This window comes from Lampetra fluviatilis, chromosome 9 (assembly GCF_964198595.1).
Source record: "Lampetra fluviatilis chromosome 9, kcLamFluv1.1, whole genome shotgun sequence".
Classification (NCBI taxonomy): Eukaryota; Metazoa; Chordata; class Hyperoartia; order Petromyzontiformes; family Petromyzontidae; genus Lampetra; species Lampetra fluviatilis.
Genome location: NC_136283.1, coordinates 15,820,736 through 15,837,336, shown reverse-complemented (window position 1 = coordinate 15,837,336; position 16,601 = coordinate 15,820,736). Strand labels below are relative to the sequence as shown.

Below are 16,601 nucleotides of genomic sequence, written 5' to 3'. Positions count from 1 at the left end.
AGTAACGAATTGGCATGTTTTGTAAACGTGAAAAACCTTACTAATTGGCTGTGTCGGGTGATGGTGGGTGTAACGACACATTTATATTTACGCGATATAACAGAAAAAAGACCTCTATTATGGAGGGAAGGAGCAGTTTCCCATGGATTGATTTTACTGCCGATTATTCTGTTTGTGCTAAGCGGCCTCACGGGTCTGTAATCCTTCAACAAGATCATAATGCAGGAATCATATGAACATTTTGATACTTAATTAATATTTGAATGTTTCGTGAATAAATAAACTATTTGTTTAACCATAGGTGTGTTTATTTCTGGAATGTGCTAAGTCAATAAAAATAACAAAGATAACTCAATAATTGACAATTTAGCAGCGACCCAACCATACAAACAAGCTGGGTTTCCTGTTTTGTTGCCTGAAAAAAGGGAGAAACCTATTTTCATATTTTGATACTGGAAAAGGATGTCCCATGATATAGCTGCTCACCACAAGCTCTCATTACTCTGAAAGTGCATTGTCTTTGTGTTGTACGGCCCTGACAACATTCCGGGTCGTGTCCTGAGAGACTGTGCGGAGGAGCTCACAGATGTCTTCACCGACATCTTTAACACCTCGCTGAGACAGGCTGTTGTACCTACGTGCTTCAAAGCTACCACCATCATCCCGGTCCCGAAGAAGTCATCACCCTCCTGCAACAATGACTACCGCCCGGTCGCACTCACTCCAATCCTTATGAAGTGCTTCGAGCGGCTAGTCCTACAACACATCAAGTCTGTCCTTCCCCCCGCCCTGGACCCTTTCCAGTTTGCGTATCGGTTTAACCGCTCGACCGATGACGCCATCTCCGCTACCCTCCACTCAGCTCTCACCCATCTGGAGACTAAAGACTCCTACGTCAGAATGCTGTTCATCGACTTTAGCTCAGCATTCAACACAATCATCCCCCAGCAGCTCATCCACAAACTAGACCACCTGGGGCTCAACACCTCCCTGTGCAACTGGCTGTTGGACTTCCTGACAGGGAGACCACAGGCAGTTCGAGTTGGCAGCAACACCTCCGGCACCATCACACTGAACACAGGGGTCCCCCAAGGATGTGTGCTGAGCCCCCTCCTCTTCACTTTGCTGACCCACGACTGCACACCATCATTCAGCTCCAAACTCTTCATTAAGTTTGCGGATGACACAACTGTGGTGGGTGCCATCAAAAACGGGGATGAGACAAACTACAGGAGTGAGGTGAGCAGGCTGGCCACGTGGTGCAAGGACAACAATCTCCACTTGAATGCTGAGAAGACGAAGGAGATTGTTGTGGACTTCAGGAGAGTGCACACCCAGCATACTCCGCTAACCATCAACGGTGCTGCAGTGGAGAGGGTGAGATGCACCAAGTTCCTGGGTGTGCACATCTCTGAAGACCTGTCGTGGAGTCACAACACTGCATCACTGGCCAAAAAAGCCCAACAGCGCCTGTACTTTCTCCGCAAACTGAGAAGAGCAGGAGCCCCGCCCCCCATCATGCACACCTTCTACAGAGGCACCGTTGAGAGCATCTTGACGAGCTGCATCACCGTGTGGTACGCACCTGCACCGTGTCCTGCCGCAAGACTCTGCAGCGCATAGTGAGAGCAGCTGAGAGGATCATTGGTGTCTCTCTCCCCCCTCTTCTGGACATTTATAACACCCGCATCACCAGCAAAGAATCAAGATTGCAGGTGATCCTACCCACCCATCTCACAGCCTCTTCAGCCTGCTGCCGTCAGGGAGGAGATTGCGGAGTCTTCGGGCCAAGACCAGCAGGCTCAAAGACAGTTTCTTTCACCAGGCTGTCAGGAGACTCAACTCCCTCCCTGCTCTACCATCACTCCCCCCCTCTGCCCACCCTCCCCCCTTTGCCCCCTGACCCCAACCCCCACACACACATTCACTCGTACATCCTGATCTCTGGACTGCACATTGCACTACATCGCACTACCACACCGGTTTAAATATCTTATTTCTTTAAATATTTTATTTAAATAATATTTTACATTTTATAATTCTTGACTGTTGTTTATTTTAAGTCTATTACATTTTTGATTATGTATCTTGTGTTGATCGCCGATTGTTTATTGTTTATTTATGTCTGTTAATTGTGATTCATTTTTTAATTGCTTGGTTGCACCGTGGGACCAAGAGAGAGGACTGTAATTTCATCTGTGTTGTATGTCATGCATGTAACACACTTGACAATAAAGTGACTTTTGACTTGACTTTTTTTTTTACTTTTTTTGGCATCCTCTGGTCTAACGCCGTTTGAGACTAGGCTCGAAAGAAAGCTGTCTCTGGTGTGGACCAATTCGTTTCAAAGACAATGGTTATATTATCAGAGTACGTTTTTTTTGCATTCTGACCACAAGTATTTTGGTTAATGCACATGTGATTCCTTGTAAAAGGTTTCAGTTTGGTGTTTTAATATCTTAACACCTGTTTTGTTGCCAAAAAAGGGGAAAACATATTCTCAAGCTGGGTTAAAACAAGGTCCTTAGCAGTAAAAACTTACCCTCAATTACATTCTTGAAAGGACAAAATGAATATCAATTCTCATTATGCATGGCTTCTGGAGACTATAAAAATTAACTTACCTTAAAACTAATAGTTTAACTCAAACCGTGTGTGTTGTTTTTATTCATCTATCAATATATATTCATTCCTAATCTACAAATGTAATTTTTCATAATTACAACATTTTTGTCTCCCATTACTTACACTTGGAGGATGCCATTGCCCAGCGGTGTTTGCCATGGGCCAGGGTTAGAGAAGCCCCTTAATGAGGATTTCTCTACCTCGAAGAATCGTAACGTTATCAGTTTCTCATAACGGTTCAGAATGATGTCATAGGAAACCAACTGTGGTGTGATTCGTTTTGTACTGAGGAGGCACAATGGGTGGGGGGATGAGTTATGGATCCCAAGGTGGGACCCATAACTCAGAATTTCCAAACTTTTAAGACTGCATGTCAGATCCATAATATTATATCGAGGTGGTTTTTGTAAATGATGTAATATCTCTCACAAACCAAGTCTTTAATACAAAATGCATATACATTATTTCAACCGTTGATAAATATTGCACACCTGAATTTTTTTATGAAATACAAACCAGAAGAGGAGTCAAGCAAGGTGATGCGTGTTTGGCAATACTATTCACAGCAGCTTGAGATTTCCTTTTGTGACATTGGAGAAATTGAGGCGTGAACATAAATAGAGAAATTATCATATTTGCCGATGCACAGTCATGAAAATAACGACCAGAGATTAATAACAGGAAACGATTGAATAACTTAACAATGAAGGCTGCCAAATTAGACTCAAGATCATTACAGTGTAAGCAAAATAAGTCACGCACCACAAGTTTTTCTCAACAAGAGAATTGTTTTTGTAGAGACACAACTGGACAATGCAAAAGCATGCGTATGCTTAGTGGAATTTAGAAGGTGGGCCAGGATCAAAATGTTGAAATAAAGAGATGAGAGAGAGAGAAAGTTTTAAATCGGTGCACATTCCGTGCTATGACTGATGACAAAAAAGAGGGGGGAAATCCTTGTAAGGCCCCGATGTGTTATTGACGATGGTGTTGAGTGTGTTGTTATTTGTGATTGCGCACCACTAGCGATGCAGCATCATCAATATTACTCTCCTTTGACATTTGGTAAAGAAACGTTTGTAGTGGCATAGTGCTGGCTGCTGGCGAAAAAGGGGATCTGCGGTGTACGGCGGTACTGACGTCAGCAGGCCATGATAGACATGAGAGGGGGACATCTCGGGGAAAGGTCACAGAAGGGGCCCATCGTGAAGCCTCGGGAACCTGCTAGTAGGTTCCAGAAAGGGGGCGTGGCTGGGGCGGAGCGAGGCCACGCTGAGAGTATAAAAGGGCCCCCTGTGGAGGACCTCGGGGCTGTTGCTGGAAGTGGGATCCCCATCATGCTGCTCAAGTCTATCGTAGTCACCATCTCGTCATCGCCAACATTCTTCTCGTCGTCGTCTCTGTCTTCACCATCCCGGGACGCCGCTAGTCAGACAGCCTATCAACTGTTCTAACTAAGCAGTGCCGCCGACAATAGACGGTCTTAATAATAATAGTGTGCACCCACGTAGGGTGGGTGTGTTATCCCGACGGTGCTCGCTAAATAAAGAAGTGCCTCCAAGTCTTACTGTTTCCGAGTTAGTCACTACACATGGACAAGAACACAGAAAAAGGGACCAAGAGCTGAAAAGTGTGCATAGAAGCGTGAAGAGATGCACGTTTGGAATCATACTGAGACACAGAGGACCGCATGGATTAGGATACAAAGACAACTTTGAGACATCACAATGCCGGAAAGGAAATTCAGCAAGCTAGGCTGGACTCATCGTGAGAAGGGATGGTGGTGGGTGGATGAAACTGAGCACAGAATGGCAGCCAAAAGAGGGATTCACTCGCGTGGGACCAAGATGGAGCAGCGAGATTAGCTCACGTGTGCAGGAGTGAGATTAAGTGTTGCATTGCAAGACCGCAAGAGATGGCGACAGCTTAGGGAAACCCCTCTCCTCGACGGTAGATGCAACACGGCTAAAGCATTTTTGTGAAGATCTTGTGCACCGGTTACTGTAATGCGCGTTTAAAAAATTTGATGGGCAGATCATTTAAAGTTCAGATGATTCAATTCCCTCTCAGCTGGGCACGGGGACACCTCGGGGGTGCTGCTCGACACGCGGTAGCATCATCTTAGTCATGCATATTTTATCACTGTGTTAGAGCTCTTCTGAAATGAAATTATAGACCGGGGTTAACAGATACCTCGCGAACATTCGTGTGATAAATTGCCAGCTATCTGTTCCACTCAATGGCGCTGCAAAAGCTGTCACAACGGTTGAATCGTTTTCAAAATGCCCTAGCTACACTATCAGATGTTACATGCAAATGCAGTACACTCCCACAATGTGACCGCAAATCGTTCTTCACTGATTATTATGCGTCTGTTACACATACACTGGTATACATCCAAGGCCAGTCAAGTAAAGCAGAGCTGGCAGTATACTCAACATTGTGAATGATTGGGGGTGCGGGGGGTAGCGCTAGTGGCACCGAATCATGATAATGTGCCATCTGGATGATGGGACCATAATGGGCTGGAATATCTTATCGTAGCCAAGGTGCATGCACAGGCGATGGATACTTTGAAAGGAACAGCGTTTTTTTTTTAAATATATAGCAACACTACAGTGCTGCCAATTTCAAGGTGCATTTCTTGTAAGTGAAATATCGGGCCCCATTTAAATGTCAACTCCGATTAACACGGTTGGCTACATACGGTGCCGAAAGTTCAACTTACATACATATGTCACACGCCACCAAAATGTCATACAGCCCCTTCCTCAATCAACTGCTAGATGAAGGCCTCCCCACACTGTCTCCCCACACTGTCTCATCAGTCATGGTGGTTGTTTGACCAAACTTTCACCATGCTTGTTTGTGAAGTGGGGGACCCTGAATCGGTACAAATATCACTCGCCACTCACATGAGCTGTGGCTAGGACTTGAGCTCGAGTCGCCCCGTTCACATCGCAGTGTGGGAACCGTTAGAGTCACCGCTCCACCTCAAATTACATATGGAGGCCTAAGATGCGTAAACGTCCCACGCCATGGCCACCGTAGCAAATGTTTTAAACCTATAAAGTATACTTGCAACACAACCAATCATCATCATGATGATGATTGCTTGTGTTGCAAGTGTTGCAATCGAAACGTCGTGATTTAATTTATTTTATACCTACGTGACTTTCCCGAAAGAACCAAAGAGTATGGATCCCTGCAGTCACGAAAACTTCAAACCTATAAAGTATGACATTTTACATTGATTCAAATTGATTTCTCCCCTTTACAGCCCTGAGCCAGTGATATAAAAGTTAATATTTATATGGCAGGGGTAAGTCTATCTATAGGACAACTACTGTTATCGACCCCTGAAGAAACGATGGGCGGAATGAATCCCCAACGAGGATGTGAACTCGTAACCTTCCAATTGTGAGCTGCTCTACCGCTGAGCTGCCTGGTGACATTACGATGTCTGTACATTATATATATGCGCAGTTTTCGTGCATATCAATGCCTTCTGGATTCTTCTAATCAATATTCCAAACATCTGGCTGAAGTGTGGCACACAGGCCACGTATTTCATAAATGAGCATGTGATTAACGTATTATTTTCAGTTTTGTGAATTCGCTTTCCAGAGAAGCAATTAGATGATTAACTACGGCTGAACCGCACTGCTGATTTGCATAATAATTTGCATTTAATCTGCACATTTCATTGGCGACAAAAAAAACCGACTTCCTTGTTTGGTTCGTGTTTCACACACTCACCATTTCCCAAAATTCTGATCACATCGCCACCCGCTTAGCAACTTCCTCTCCTCTTCCAAAAGTTTTTTGGGAAGCAGGGAAATGTCCAATTTGTATGACAACTGTGCGCGTGTGTTCGCAAAAAACATACGTAAATAAAAGCAGACGAGCGCCTGGTTCACCACCAAAATATAACATTTAGGTTCATCAGCTCATCAGCCTTTTGGATCGATTGTTTCCAAGCAGCGTTTGTTTACGTAGGCAAAGTGCCCGAGCGGTTTTGACTTTCCGAGTCTCGGCAGCGTTTGGTAGCAGAAGACGTACAGCTGATTGAACAAATGCTGCTGGGTTGTCTGATTTTACGTCGTGGATCCTGTTTGATGGAGCAAAGCAAATACATTACGAAACATATACAAACGATACGCCGCTGTGTATGTGACAGGAGAAGCACGTCTGTGTTTGTAAATGCAAAGAATGACTTTGTGCTTGAATTGAGAACTGTGTATTCGCGACAGAAATGTCATTCAATTATAATGTACAAAATAATGGAGAGAAATATTCCACAAGCATAAGCAAACGTAAACAATATCTGCTACTGATACTTGTGCAGCAGTCACGTGGTTTCCTCACATGTAATTGATCTGGACCTAAAGTACAAATAAACCTTATGGCGGTGCCCCTGGGTCACTATAGTACCCCGGCTCTCGGCATAACGTCCGTGATGCAGTCATTCTTAGTCTGTTGATGGTTGGCGATGCGGCAATCTTCCGATAACGGATTTTCTTATGGTAATGTTTGGTGTCTCGACATCGCGGAGTAGCACCGATTTCGGATTGATGGGTACCCCAGTCACGGAGTTAAGTACACCCCTGGAAAAAATCGTGTCCCAGAAATAAGATATTTAATTGCCTCGGCCATTTTGTATTATTTGGCACCCCGGGGTACCGCCATAAGGATCAGGTGTATGTATGTTGAACTTATTTCGCACTGAACGTAGCCAACTATACTAATCGGAGGTGCGGGGGAATTACATCAAACTAAACACAAAAACAGCTCTAAAGGAATGACTTTTCAATCTAGATTATTTAAAAGTGCATATCTCCAGTGGCTTCCTATTAATTATATTATCGGAAGGAAGAGCGCTCCAGACGGCCGAAGAAGCGCATCTGAAAGCACGATGCGGTGACTGTCTTTTTTCGATGGCTAGCCAGAAGCCGTCACTGCGAGGATGACCGGAGTATTAACAGACGGGGGTCCAAGTGGAATTGTATCTAGGTGTGTGTGACTGTGTCGTCCACGATTTTAAGGCTGAGTTAATAGGAAGAAACCTTTACAGTTATGGTCAGGCATGCCGTAAATATCACAACAGGCATGCTGCTACTATGTAATTCCCAAATGGCTCAGTGGCAGAGTGAGTGGTTCATAATCGGAAGGTTTTGAGTTCAAATCCTAGATGAGGGGATGGAATGAGCCCATCATTCCTCCCGGGTCAATAAAATAAATACCAGTTTATGGAGCAGTCAAAAGCAGTAAGATTATTGTTACTTTTTTCTGCTATAAATTTCCACATGATAAGCCACTTTGTTGAGCCATCATTTGTGGCCAGGTCGAGTCTGAAAAATAAGCTAATAGCTCCGTGGGCTTTATCTGGTAAGAAAAAACATTGTTTAGTTATCTTTGTATGTTTTTAAAGTGATTTGTTTACCTTTCCTACACTATGCACTCCTATCGTGTGTTTGCATTGTTTGTTGTTGGAACGTCTTGACCCCGTGCCCCGACAGGATATCTGATAAAGAGCTCATCGGATTCTTCCAGTATGAATAAATATATATTCTGATTCTGAGTTGTCGTCTGGCGAGGTTCGCCTCCACCATAGGAAAGTGGAAAATCAGCTGCAAATACTCATTTAAGCAATACATCACTTCCTTGTGAAAGTTCTATTGCTGTGTGTTGGACTATAACTTTCGGAGAGCCTTTATTTATCTAATTTAACGCAGCGGCAAATTCTTGTCAAAAAGCCAAGGACACACAGCTCATTTACACGTACAGCCCTTTCACAGTCCACTGCTGCATGATGGCCTCTCCGTGCCATAGGGTTCGTGGGGGTTATTTGACCATACATTAATACAGCAGCGTGAAACATGAGACAACTGTATGCCGGTTTCATCCTTGTTAATAATCATCAGTACAATGTAGCAGCCAAGCCATTCCTGGTGACTGTGGGGAAGACAGTCTGGCACTGCCTTAGGACGACAATAAACCAACTCGAACATTTTCTTTTGTAACTGACTGAAACTCATCAGACCGGAGATGTGTAGGATGGAAATAGCTAAGATTAATAACAATGCAGGCAAGAGGTGATTTAGAGGCGGAAAAACGTACGAAGACTTCCACGATGGCAGTGACGGTGCTGTTGAGGGGTGGCGATCCGCCGTCAAGTGCCATGATGGTCAGGCTGATGGTGCCCCCAGGGATCTTCTCATAGTCCAGGGCACGCGCCAGCGTCACGACTGCGGACGCCACGTGGGAGGAGGGGAGAGGACATGCGTGGAGGCATGTGCGCAATCACATGCTGGAACATCAGGCTTCGTGAGCTGAACGGTTGAAATTGTGTGTCGTTCAATTAGCCGCACTCCACTGATGAGTCTCATGAGAGTTAAAACTGGTCCAGTTTGTCAACTGCTAAAGATAACAACACGCAAACGTGTGCTGCTGCTGCTCATAAACAGCAGGAAGACACGACTTCCATAATTCCTTGCATGCGTGTCATATGACCACCACATTGGATGTACAACGCTCTCAGCCTTGCCTAGACCACCAGCCTAAAAGACTGCCGAATGCGTGGCAATGTTATTGTTCAGTCCGCCAACCCAAAATAGTGTTTGTTTTGCCGTCCCAACAGGCAGCAGGAAACAACTGCTGCTGGAAACCAGAAAGCCCAAAGGCTCATGGACGAAAATGTTCATTTATCTTATTTTTTTTTTACAAGGTGACACAGACATCTCTCTGTTTACTTGTCAGAGTTGTTAGAGTTGTGACAAGGCAGTCCAACAGTCATGTTGTATTAATCATAAGCAAAATTACAAATTATAGTTATACGTGTATACCCAGGAATGCCCTTCTGAGTCTCAAGAATCTTCATTCGGATGTTTTTTAACGGTCGGGGGCAAAGCTTGCTGTGTGTTTCATAATTAAGTAATTTGCGAGTAGAGTGATATAAAAAAATTGGCAAAAGAAGACAATTTAGACATTTGCCACGAAAAAGTATTTCATTGGCACGAACCCTGAGCTGCAGCTGCAGCCCAGCTCATTTCCCTGAGCCATAGGTTTAAACTATTTAACTTATTTTTTTATTTTAGCGGGTAAGGCCCACTGAGCTATATAGCTCTTTTTCAGAAGTGACCTGGCCAAAATTATAGCTCAATGAAGTGGCTTACCATATGGAAATGTATTGCAGCCAAATACTTTACACCGCATGCTGTTTCTAAATGTGAAGGGAAAAACTGAAGGACCCAGAGAAAAATCCAAGCGACTATGGTGAGAGAGACATGCTAATTTCAAATATACAGACATCAGGGTCAGGGTCGAGCCCACGACCTCCCGCATACCAGGCGAGGTAGTTAACATCTCGCCACCGTGGCACCCCTAGGCAACGGTGTGCACGCTGCCATACGCATAGCAATTCATGCGGCTTTGTTGCACGGAAAGGCTCTGGCCTGAGATCGGGGTTGCTCTGATAAAACACCGGGTTAGATTTTAAAGCTCAATTATTACACCAAAAACGGTCGTGTGATGTGCCAGCGTTGGCTCCGGAGGCTTTGCTCCTGCGCCAGGTTGCCACTCGGAGTTAATTGGGGATCCTGCACGCACCGAGGTGGGTTTTGTGTTCTCAGCCCAGTGACCAATGATTATATCTATAAGAATTGATGTTTTTACTTAATTTTGCCTTAACCGGTTGTGAGAGCATTAAATTGAAAATGTGCCCAATGGAGTGCAAAATTTTTTTTCCCCACAAAGACTGCCGATTATACGGGAATATTTTAGACACTTGATGGAGAGCCCAATAAGGGAGACTAATCACCTGATTTCAAACTTTCTCTCTGCGATGTGAATTTGTTCTTGTGGTTTCCGGAGCATGAGGGGCATTTTCATTGCCGGAAAGATCTTTGATCCGTAGCAGGTGAATGTTATATCCCGTTTTGCAGGTAATTGGGAAAAATAATGCAAGAGAAAAAAAGGAAATGATTCTAATAGCATAAATGGCCCTTGAGACATTGAAGATAGATTGTCAGGCAGATTCGTGTGTTGGCACGTGCAGACACAAGTACACAAACGCGTGCATGCGACAAGCTTGTTAACATTCACATCCTGCACCGACTGCCACCGTTTCATTTAATTTTGAACCTTTGCACTCCTGTCATCTGTCAACGTCTCGCCAAATACGTCAAAAACCCACGGCGCACGCTCAGATTTCGGAGTTCATGCACACTCGCAAGTGCAGTGTCACCTCACTTGGCCTTTGCTCTCATACTAGCAGATGCGTTGTTTAAGATATTGTCTTTACATTAACTATGAAAGCTGAAATGAGAATTACAAAAAGGCTTGTTGCTTCGCCCTGAAATATGAACTGCCGTTAAATGTGTTGTCATAATTTCATACGTTGTTTAATTAAATACTTTTTAAATTATTGTTTTCTTCCCAGAGATAATGTGTGCATTATACTTTTAGGTATTTTGAGAAAACGATCACAAATCCTAGGGCTGGTCATCATTTTGTAATTACTTTAATGTTATTCATAATTTAATTGTGGGTTAGGCTGTGTAACCATCCGACCAAATTTGTGGCATGAAGACCCTCCACCACCCGACGCAGCCAAACAGATTATGTTTGTCACGTCCAGAAGTGTTTAACACAACAATTGTTGTTATTTCAGCTCGCCAGTAAGCTGAAGACCAATTCTGACAGCCAAATTTCGTAATTGTAGAGTCTTAAAACACAAACATGGCCACATAGTTGTGTAAACTAACGATAATTTACAAATCATAATATTGGCTGCGAAAGCCTACGCGTTAACCAAAATGTGAGTTTAATGTGTGCGGAGCCGCTGACGTTCACTCCGCGACCGTCTCTCTGCCATTGCCATTACAAGCGAGAGCACTCACCCCCGTAGCCGCCGGACACGGTGATGCTGAAGTAGGAGGAGTAGGCCGAGGTGGACAGGATGCTGTACGTGATCTGGTTGTTTGGTGGGGAGTCCTCGTCCGTCGCCTGGCGCGTCGCACCAGCCACAGGATTAGGAACGGTGCTGCGAGGATGCATCGCTATGGAGAATCGTCAAGCCATCCGTCCCTCCATCGCAATGCACACACAATCACTTGACTGCCCACGTGCTTCACTGTAAGATGTACGTATTTTTTTGTAGTAAGCATTTGCATTTAATATTTTAAAAATGTTTTTTCCAAGGAACAGAACGCATCGAAAAGGACGCGAATTGAGAAGGATTGATGACATCAGTCCAGGTGCAGCGGTTGGTGAATCATAACATCGCAGCGTCATGAGAGATGGGAACACTGCCGGAGCCAGTGGGGGGGGGGGGGCGGTATCGTGGCACGTACCCCCCCAATGATCCGATCAAAATCCCTCCTTTCGATCGGATCATTGGGGTTTATTAGTAATAAATCAGCATTTTGCGACCCCCACTGCCACTGTGTAGCATTATTATGTGCCTGGCACTCTATGAGATGATAGGACACTAGCCTGAGTCCATAATTGGCAAAAAGTAACGGCGCAGTTATAAGTGACTCACAGAATTGTGCGCAATTGCGAACACAGTACACGACTTCCCCGAAGGCATTCACCTTCAGCGAGCACGATGCCGGTCACACACGGTTCGAATTCGACCCTCGATCGAATAATTCGACCCTCGATCGAATAAAAAGCAAGGGACAAGTCCTTACTTGCTAACAACTCCTATAATTTTTCATTGCTGGAGGGGTTTCCCCCCCTACCTGAAAATCCTGGCTCTGCCATTGGATGGGAATAGCTTTGGGAGGCATTCATCCAGTTATGGATTGTTCATGGATGATGATGATGAAAATACTCGTATTATTTTTTTTGCCCTACATTATTCGCACTGATATCAACGTCACAAGATGCTGAACCCAATCAAAAATGTTGCAGAGAAGTGCAACCCATATGTTAGAGAGAAAGAAAAAAAACGCACATTGACCCATCGACCTCCTGTAAATAAATAGGATGAGCTTGAGGATAGAGAGGGCCAGAGGGAGAGACCTGAAAGGGCTGGCAAGTTCTCTGTGTGTGGAGATGCGGGTTTATGGAAGGGCATATGAAGAGGTGGATTGGGAAGAGGTTGCGAACAGCGGGGTGAAGACACCTGGAGAGGTGGGGTTGGATGCACGCGGATGAATCCTGTGACGGGAGTCATGACTGGAGTTACTCACGTCACAAAGCAGTAAAACGTCACTGTTTACGCCCATCCACGCCCTGTCTGCTCCAGTAACCAAGGCTCTCTGTAGAAGCTCCGAGTCAACCTCCACTCAGCATGTGGTCCCTCATTCTCTTCTAATGCCCCCATGGTCTGGGACTCGCTTCCCCAGGCCGCCCGTGCTGCTGCTGCTGTCGACTCCCTCTCTGTACTATGGGAACCTCATTTGCCAGTAAAAATATAATTGGTTTTTTACCCTTCTATCTGGCAACAAAACTGACACCTTTTTACAAGGAGTCATGTTTGTATAGACCGCAATACCTGCAGTCATAATACAAACAAAAGAACATAACTCTGATAATGTGCACTGTCCTTGAAGTTGATTGGTCCACACCCGAGACAGCTTTCCTTAGAGCCTAGTCTCACATGGGTTGGACCAGATGACGCCAAAAGGCGCCTTTTGGCGTCATCTGGTCCAAAAGGCGCCTTTTGGCGTCATCTGGTCCAACCCATGTGAGACTAGGCTCTAAGGAAAGCTGTCTCGGGTGTGGACCAATCAACTTCAAGGACAGTGCACATTATCAGTTATGTTCTTTTGTTTGTATTATGACTGCAGGTATTGCGGTCTATACAAACATGACTCCTTGTAAAAAGGTGTCAGTTTTGTTGCCAGATAGAAGGGTAAAAAACCAATTATCCCTCTCTGTAGTTAAGTTCAGGCTCAAGGCCTTCCTCTCTTCCTCTGCACGTGATTGGCTGCTTCTCTCCATACAATATAAATATGTCCACTCATTATGTACAGAGCCTCGAGATGCAATTGCATTTAGATGCTATATAATCCAATTGGATGTTTCTCCGCTGGTACAGACATTGTTTTCCAGAGTATGCAGGGGTAGCGAATGCTACAGTGGGTGCAGAGCTGTGTCTGCTTGCTCATCACCTCTCTTCTGGGCCAGGTTGAGTTACATTTGAAGGTTGATGATCCACACAGCATATTGTGCAGTGCACCAGTCTGGGCAGTTAATATTACATCTCTATGTGCGTCTATATGCTGGGCTGGGCATTAATATAAAGCAATGGAAATCTGAGATTGAAATGCATGCTTCATCTGGCAGAAGGGAAACCTGAAAACTTTAGCCATTTTTTAGAATAGTTTTTAAAGAATTTAAATGTGTATAAAAACAGCGATTGTGCAACTGCTCCCCAGGCACTGCTTAACCCTCGCGTGTCTCTACTCGGCCTACGCGGTTTCGTTTCTAACGGTACTCGTTGCGATTCCATTGGGAAAAAATGAAGAATATTTCACATTACACTTTATTACTTTATTAATGAGAATATGTTTTATGAAGAACGATTAGGTTGGATTATTTGAGCGTACATCTCTTCACTTATTGCAATATATGCTCTTAAGAACCGAGTGCCCTTAGATGTGACTTCAATTAAAAGTCACAGAAATATAGCGGCTTTTGGACTCTCGGACAGGTACATATATTTACAATTTAATAATTTCCCGGTGAGTGCACTATCTTGTAGCACAGCGAGTCGAGTAAGGGTTGCATGAGCAAATGAGAATGAGGTTTAGGATCAATCAATAACTCCGTAATTGCTCGCCCTGCCTACAGCACGGTGGCTTAATTACACATACTTATAGCCTATTAAGCAAAAGATCCAATTATACATCTTTTGGAGTACAAATCTTCTACCAAGATGATGTTTTGTTGTTGCTTCCCTTGCAGTTTGTTTAAAGAAGGAAAAGGCAAACAAAGCCAGGGGTAGGTGGCTTTACCTGAATGTTTAAAAGGGCATTGGCCTCCGCGTATTAATAGCCAATTACCCAGGGTCGTTATTAAAAATGTAGCGGCATAACAAGATCCCGTTCATAATTTAATGAGGTTCATCGTTGCCGAGCCAAATGGCGATGCTCTTTAATTGTGCTACATTAGAGGTCTCACTGAAATGGATCCCAGGGCTCGCTCATGATTTACTGAGTAGCAGACGGAGTCATCTCCTACAATCACTTGCACAACAATAAAAAAAAATCCTTCCCGTCTTGGTACGTTTGTATATTCAAGCACAAGACAACGATTTCCCCTGGTGTAGCCGGCAACAGACTGTTGGGGCAAGTGCTGTTAGCGAGTAGCAGCGCCTATGAAGGCCGGCACAGCACACGAGAGGGTGGGTGGCCAGCACCACGCCCGGCCGCCTTTGTCTCCCCAGTGACGATGTTTACACACCACACCGGATACTCATTTAAGGCTGAGTCTACCAAGTGGAGGCCCAGGACTGGTTCAGATAATCGTCACTGGTGTTGGATGGGTTCGTAGCGCGGTACGCTAACCGCTACACTATCGCTACTACTTTATTCACGCACACGCACATAAAAATTGTCAACAGTAAAAGTGATTTTCTGCTCAAATGAGCACTGAGGTGACGCACTGAGCCAGTTGTGGATATTATTTGGAGAAGGTGGGGGCGAGTATTTGCAGAGGACAACCACTGTTGACTTCCCAACAAAGTTGTCCTCATTTTATCGACCCTGGAGGAGGTATGATGGGCCGAGTGAGCCCACAAGCAGGATTTTAAGGTCGCATCTTCTGTGCCACCTAGCCGGTATTGTCACACATTTCTACTTGTAAATTTATGCGTGAAAACCGCAGGTTAAAAGCACAAAGAGTAATTCACATTGCATGTATTATACTCGTGTAATTAAATTTTTAGGCGAAGCACGAGGGCTGAGTGGGAGCTACAGTCCATCATGGCACTCATATTAATTTCTGCACATGACTCTGTTCTTGGCTTCGACAGCCCCCAGTACTTCCTTGGTGTTTTTTTTTTCTTCTAATATGCAGAGGGAGAAAATTGAAAACATAATGGCCATCTAATGAGCTCTGCCTCCTCGGGTAATGCCATAAATACTTTGCAACGTTACAACTGTTCCTTGGCCTGTCTGACCAACCCTGTTACAGCGCCCTGAGTGGGAACGGTGATGCATGGGTGTCGTTAGCAGCGCACTATAATTAAGCTCCATGCAGGCTTCTCGAGTTTTCACCCGGCAGCGGAGAGCATCCCTTCTAACCCGGTGAGCTCAGTGAAGCCAGTAAACTGTAACCTCTGTTTATGCGAAGCCGGTTTGGGTTGGGTGGAGTATGTTTGTCCAAATTTTTTTTTGCATCTTATATTTTCTTACTTTCTCATTTATATAGTGCCTTAACCAAGGCGCTGAACAGAGAATTAGCAGTTTTACATTGAAACGGTGCGATAATGTTGATGAGGATGGTACTGCGTGATATAACAATGCTTGAAATGCACGATGAGTGACAATGAGTAGTTGATGATAATGAGTGAGTGTGATGAATGGGTAGGGAAATTGGGAAGAGAAATTATGGTGTTAAATATAGGTAATGGTCGGGGAATTAGGAGCTGGGGTAGGCGAGGCAAAATAAGTGTTAAGGTAAGAATGAAAAATAGTCAGTTAGCCCGATTGTTTGACATGTAGGGGAAGTTTGTTCCAGTGTAAGGGGGCTAGAAGCGGTACGTATAGTGATGATAATACAGTAATTATCATTTCCCTGTGAACCCTGGAAATACTTTCTGAGTCTCAGGACTTACCGTTGGGAGGGTCCGGTTTTAAAAAATGTGGCTGTTTTATTTTATCAGTGTCATCATCATCATCATCTATGGTCAATCCACTGCTGGATGAAGGCCTCCCCAAGATTACTGGCATAAGGAACCCGAACAGTGGATGGGTTTGTGAAGGGGAACCAGGGCTGGTTAAATTGTCAATCACCAACCA

General features: G+C 44.5%; 1 protein-coding gene across 1 annotated transcript in view; it reads right to left on the bottom strand.

Moving 5' to 3' along the window:
• Window positions 1–16,601, bottom strand: part of CDH23 (cadherin related 23) — a 257,145-nt gene that overhangs the window by 153,629 nt on the left and 86,915 nt on the right. The window contains exons 17-18 of the mRNA XM_078859961.1: window positions 11,526–11,631; window positions 8,746–8,873 (exon numbers count right to left, since the gene is read on the bottom strand). Coding sequence (XP_078716087.1) covers window positions 8,746–8,873; window positions 11,526–11,631 — 234 coding nt within the window. The remainder of the gene's footprint in view (window positions 1–8,745; window positions 8,874–11,525; window positions 11,632–16,601) is intronic.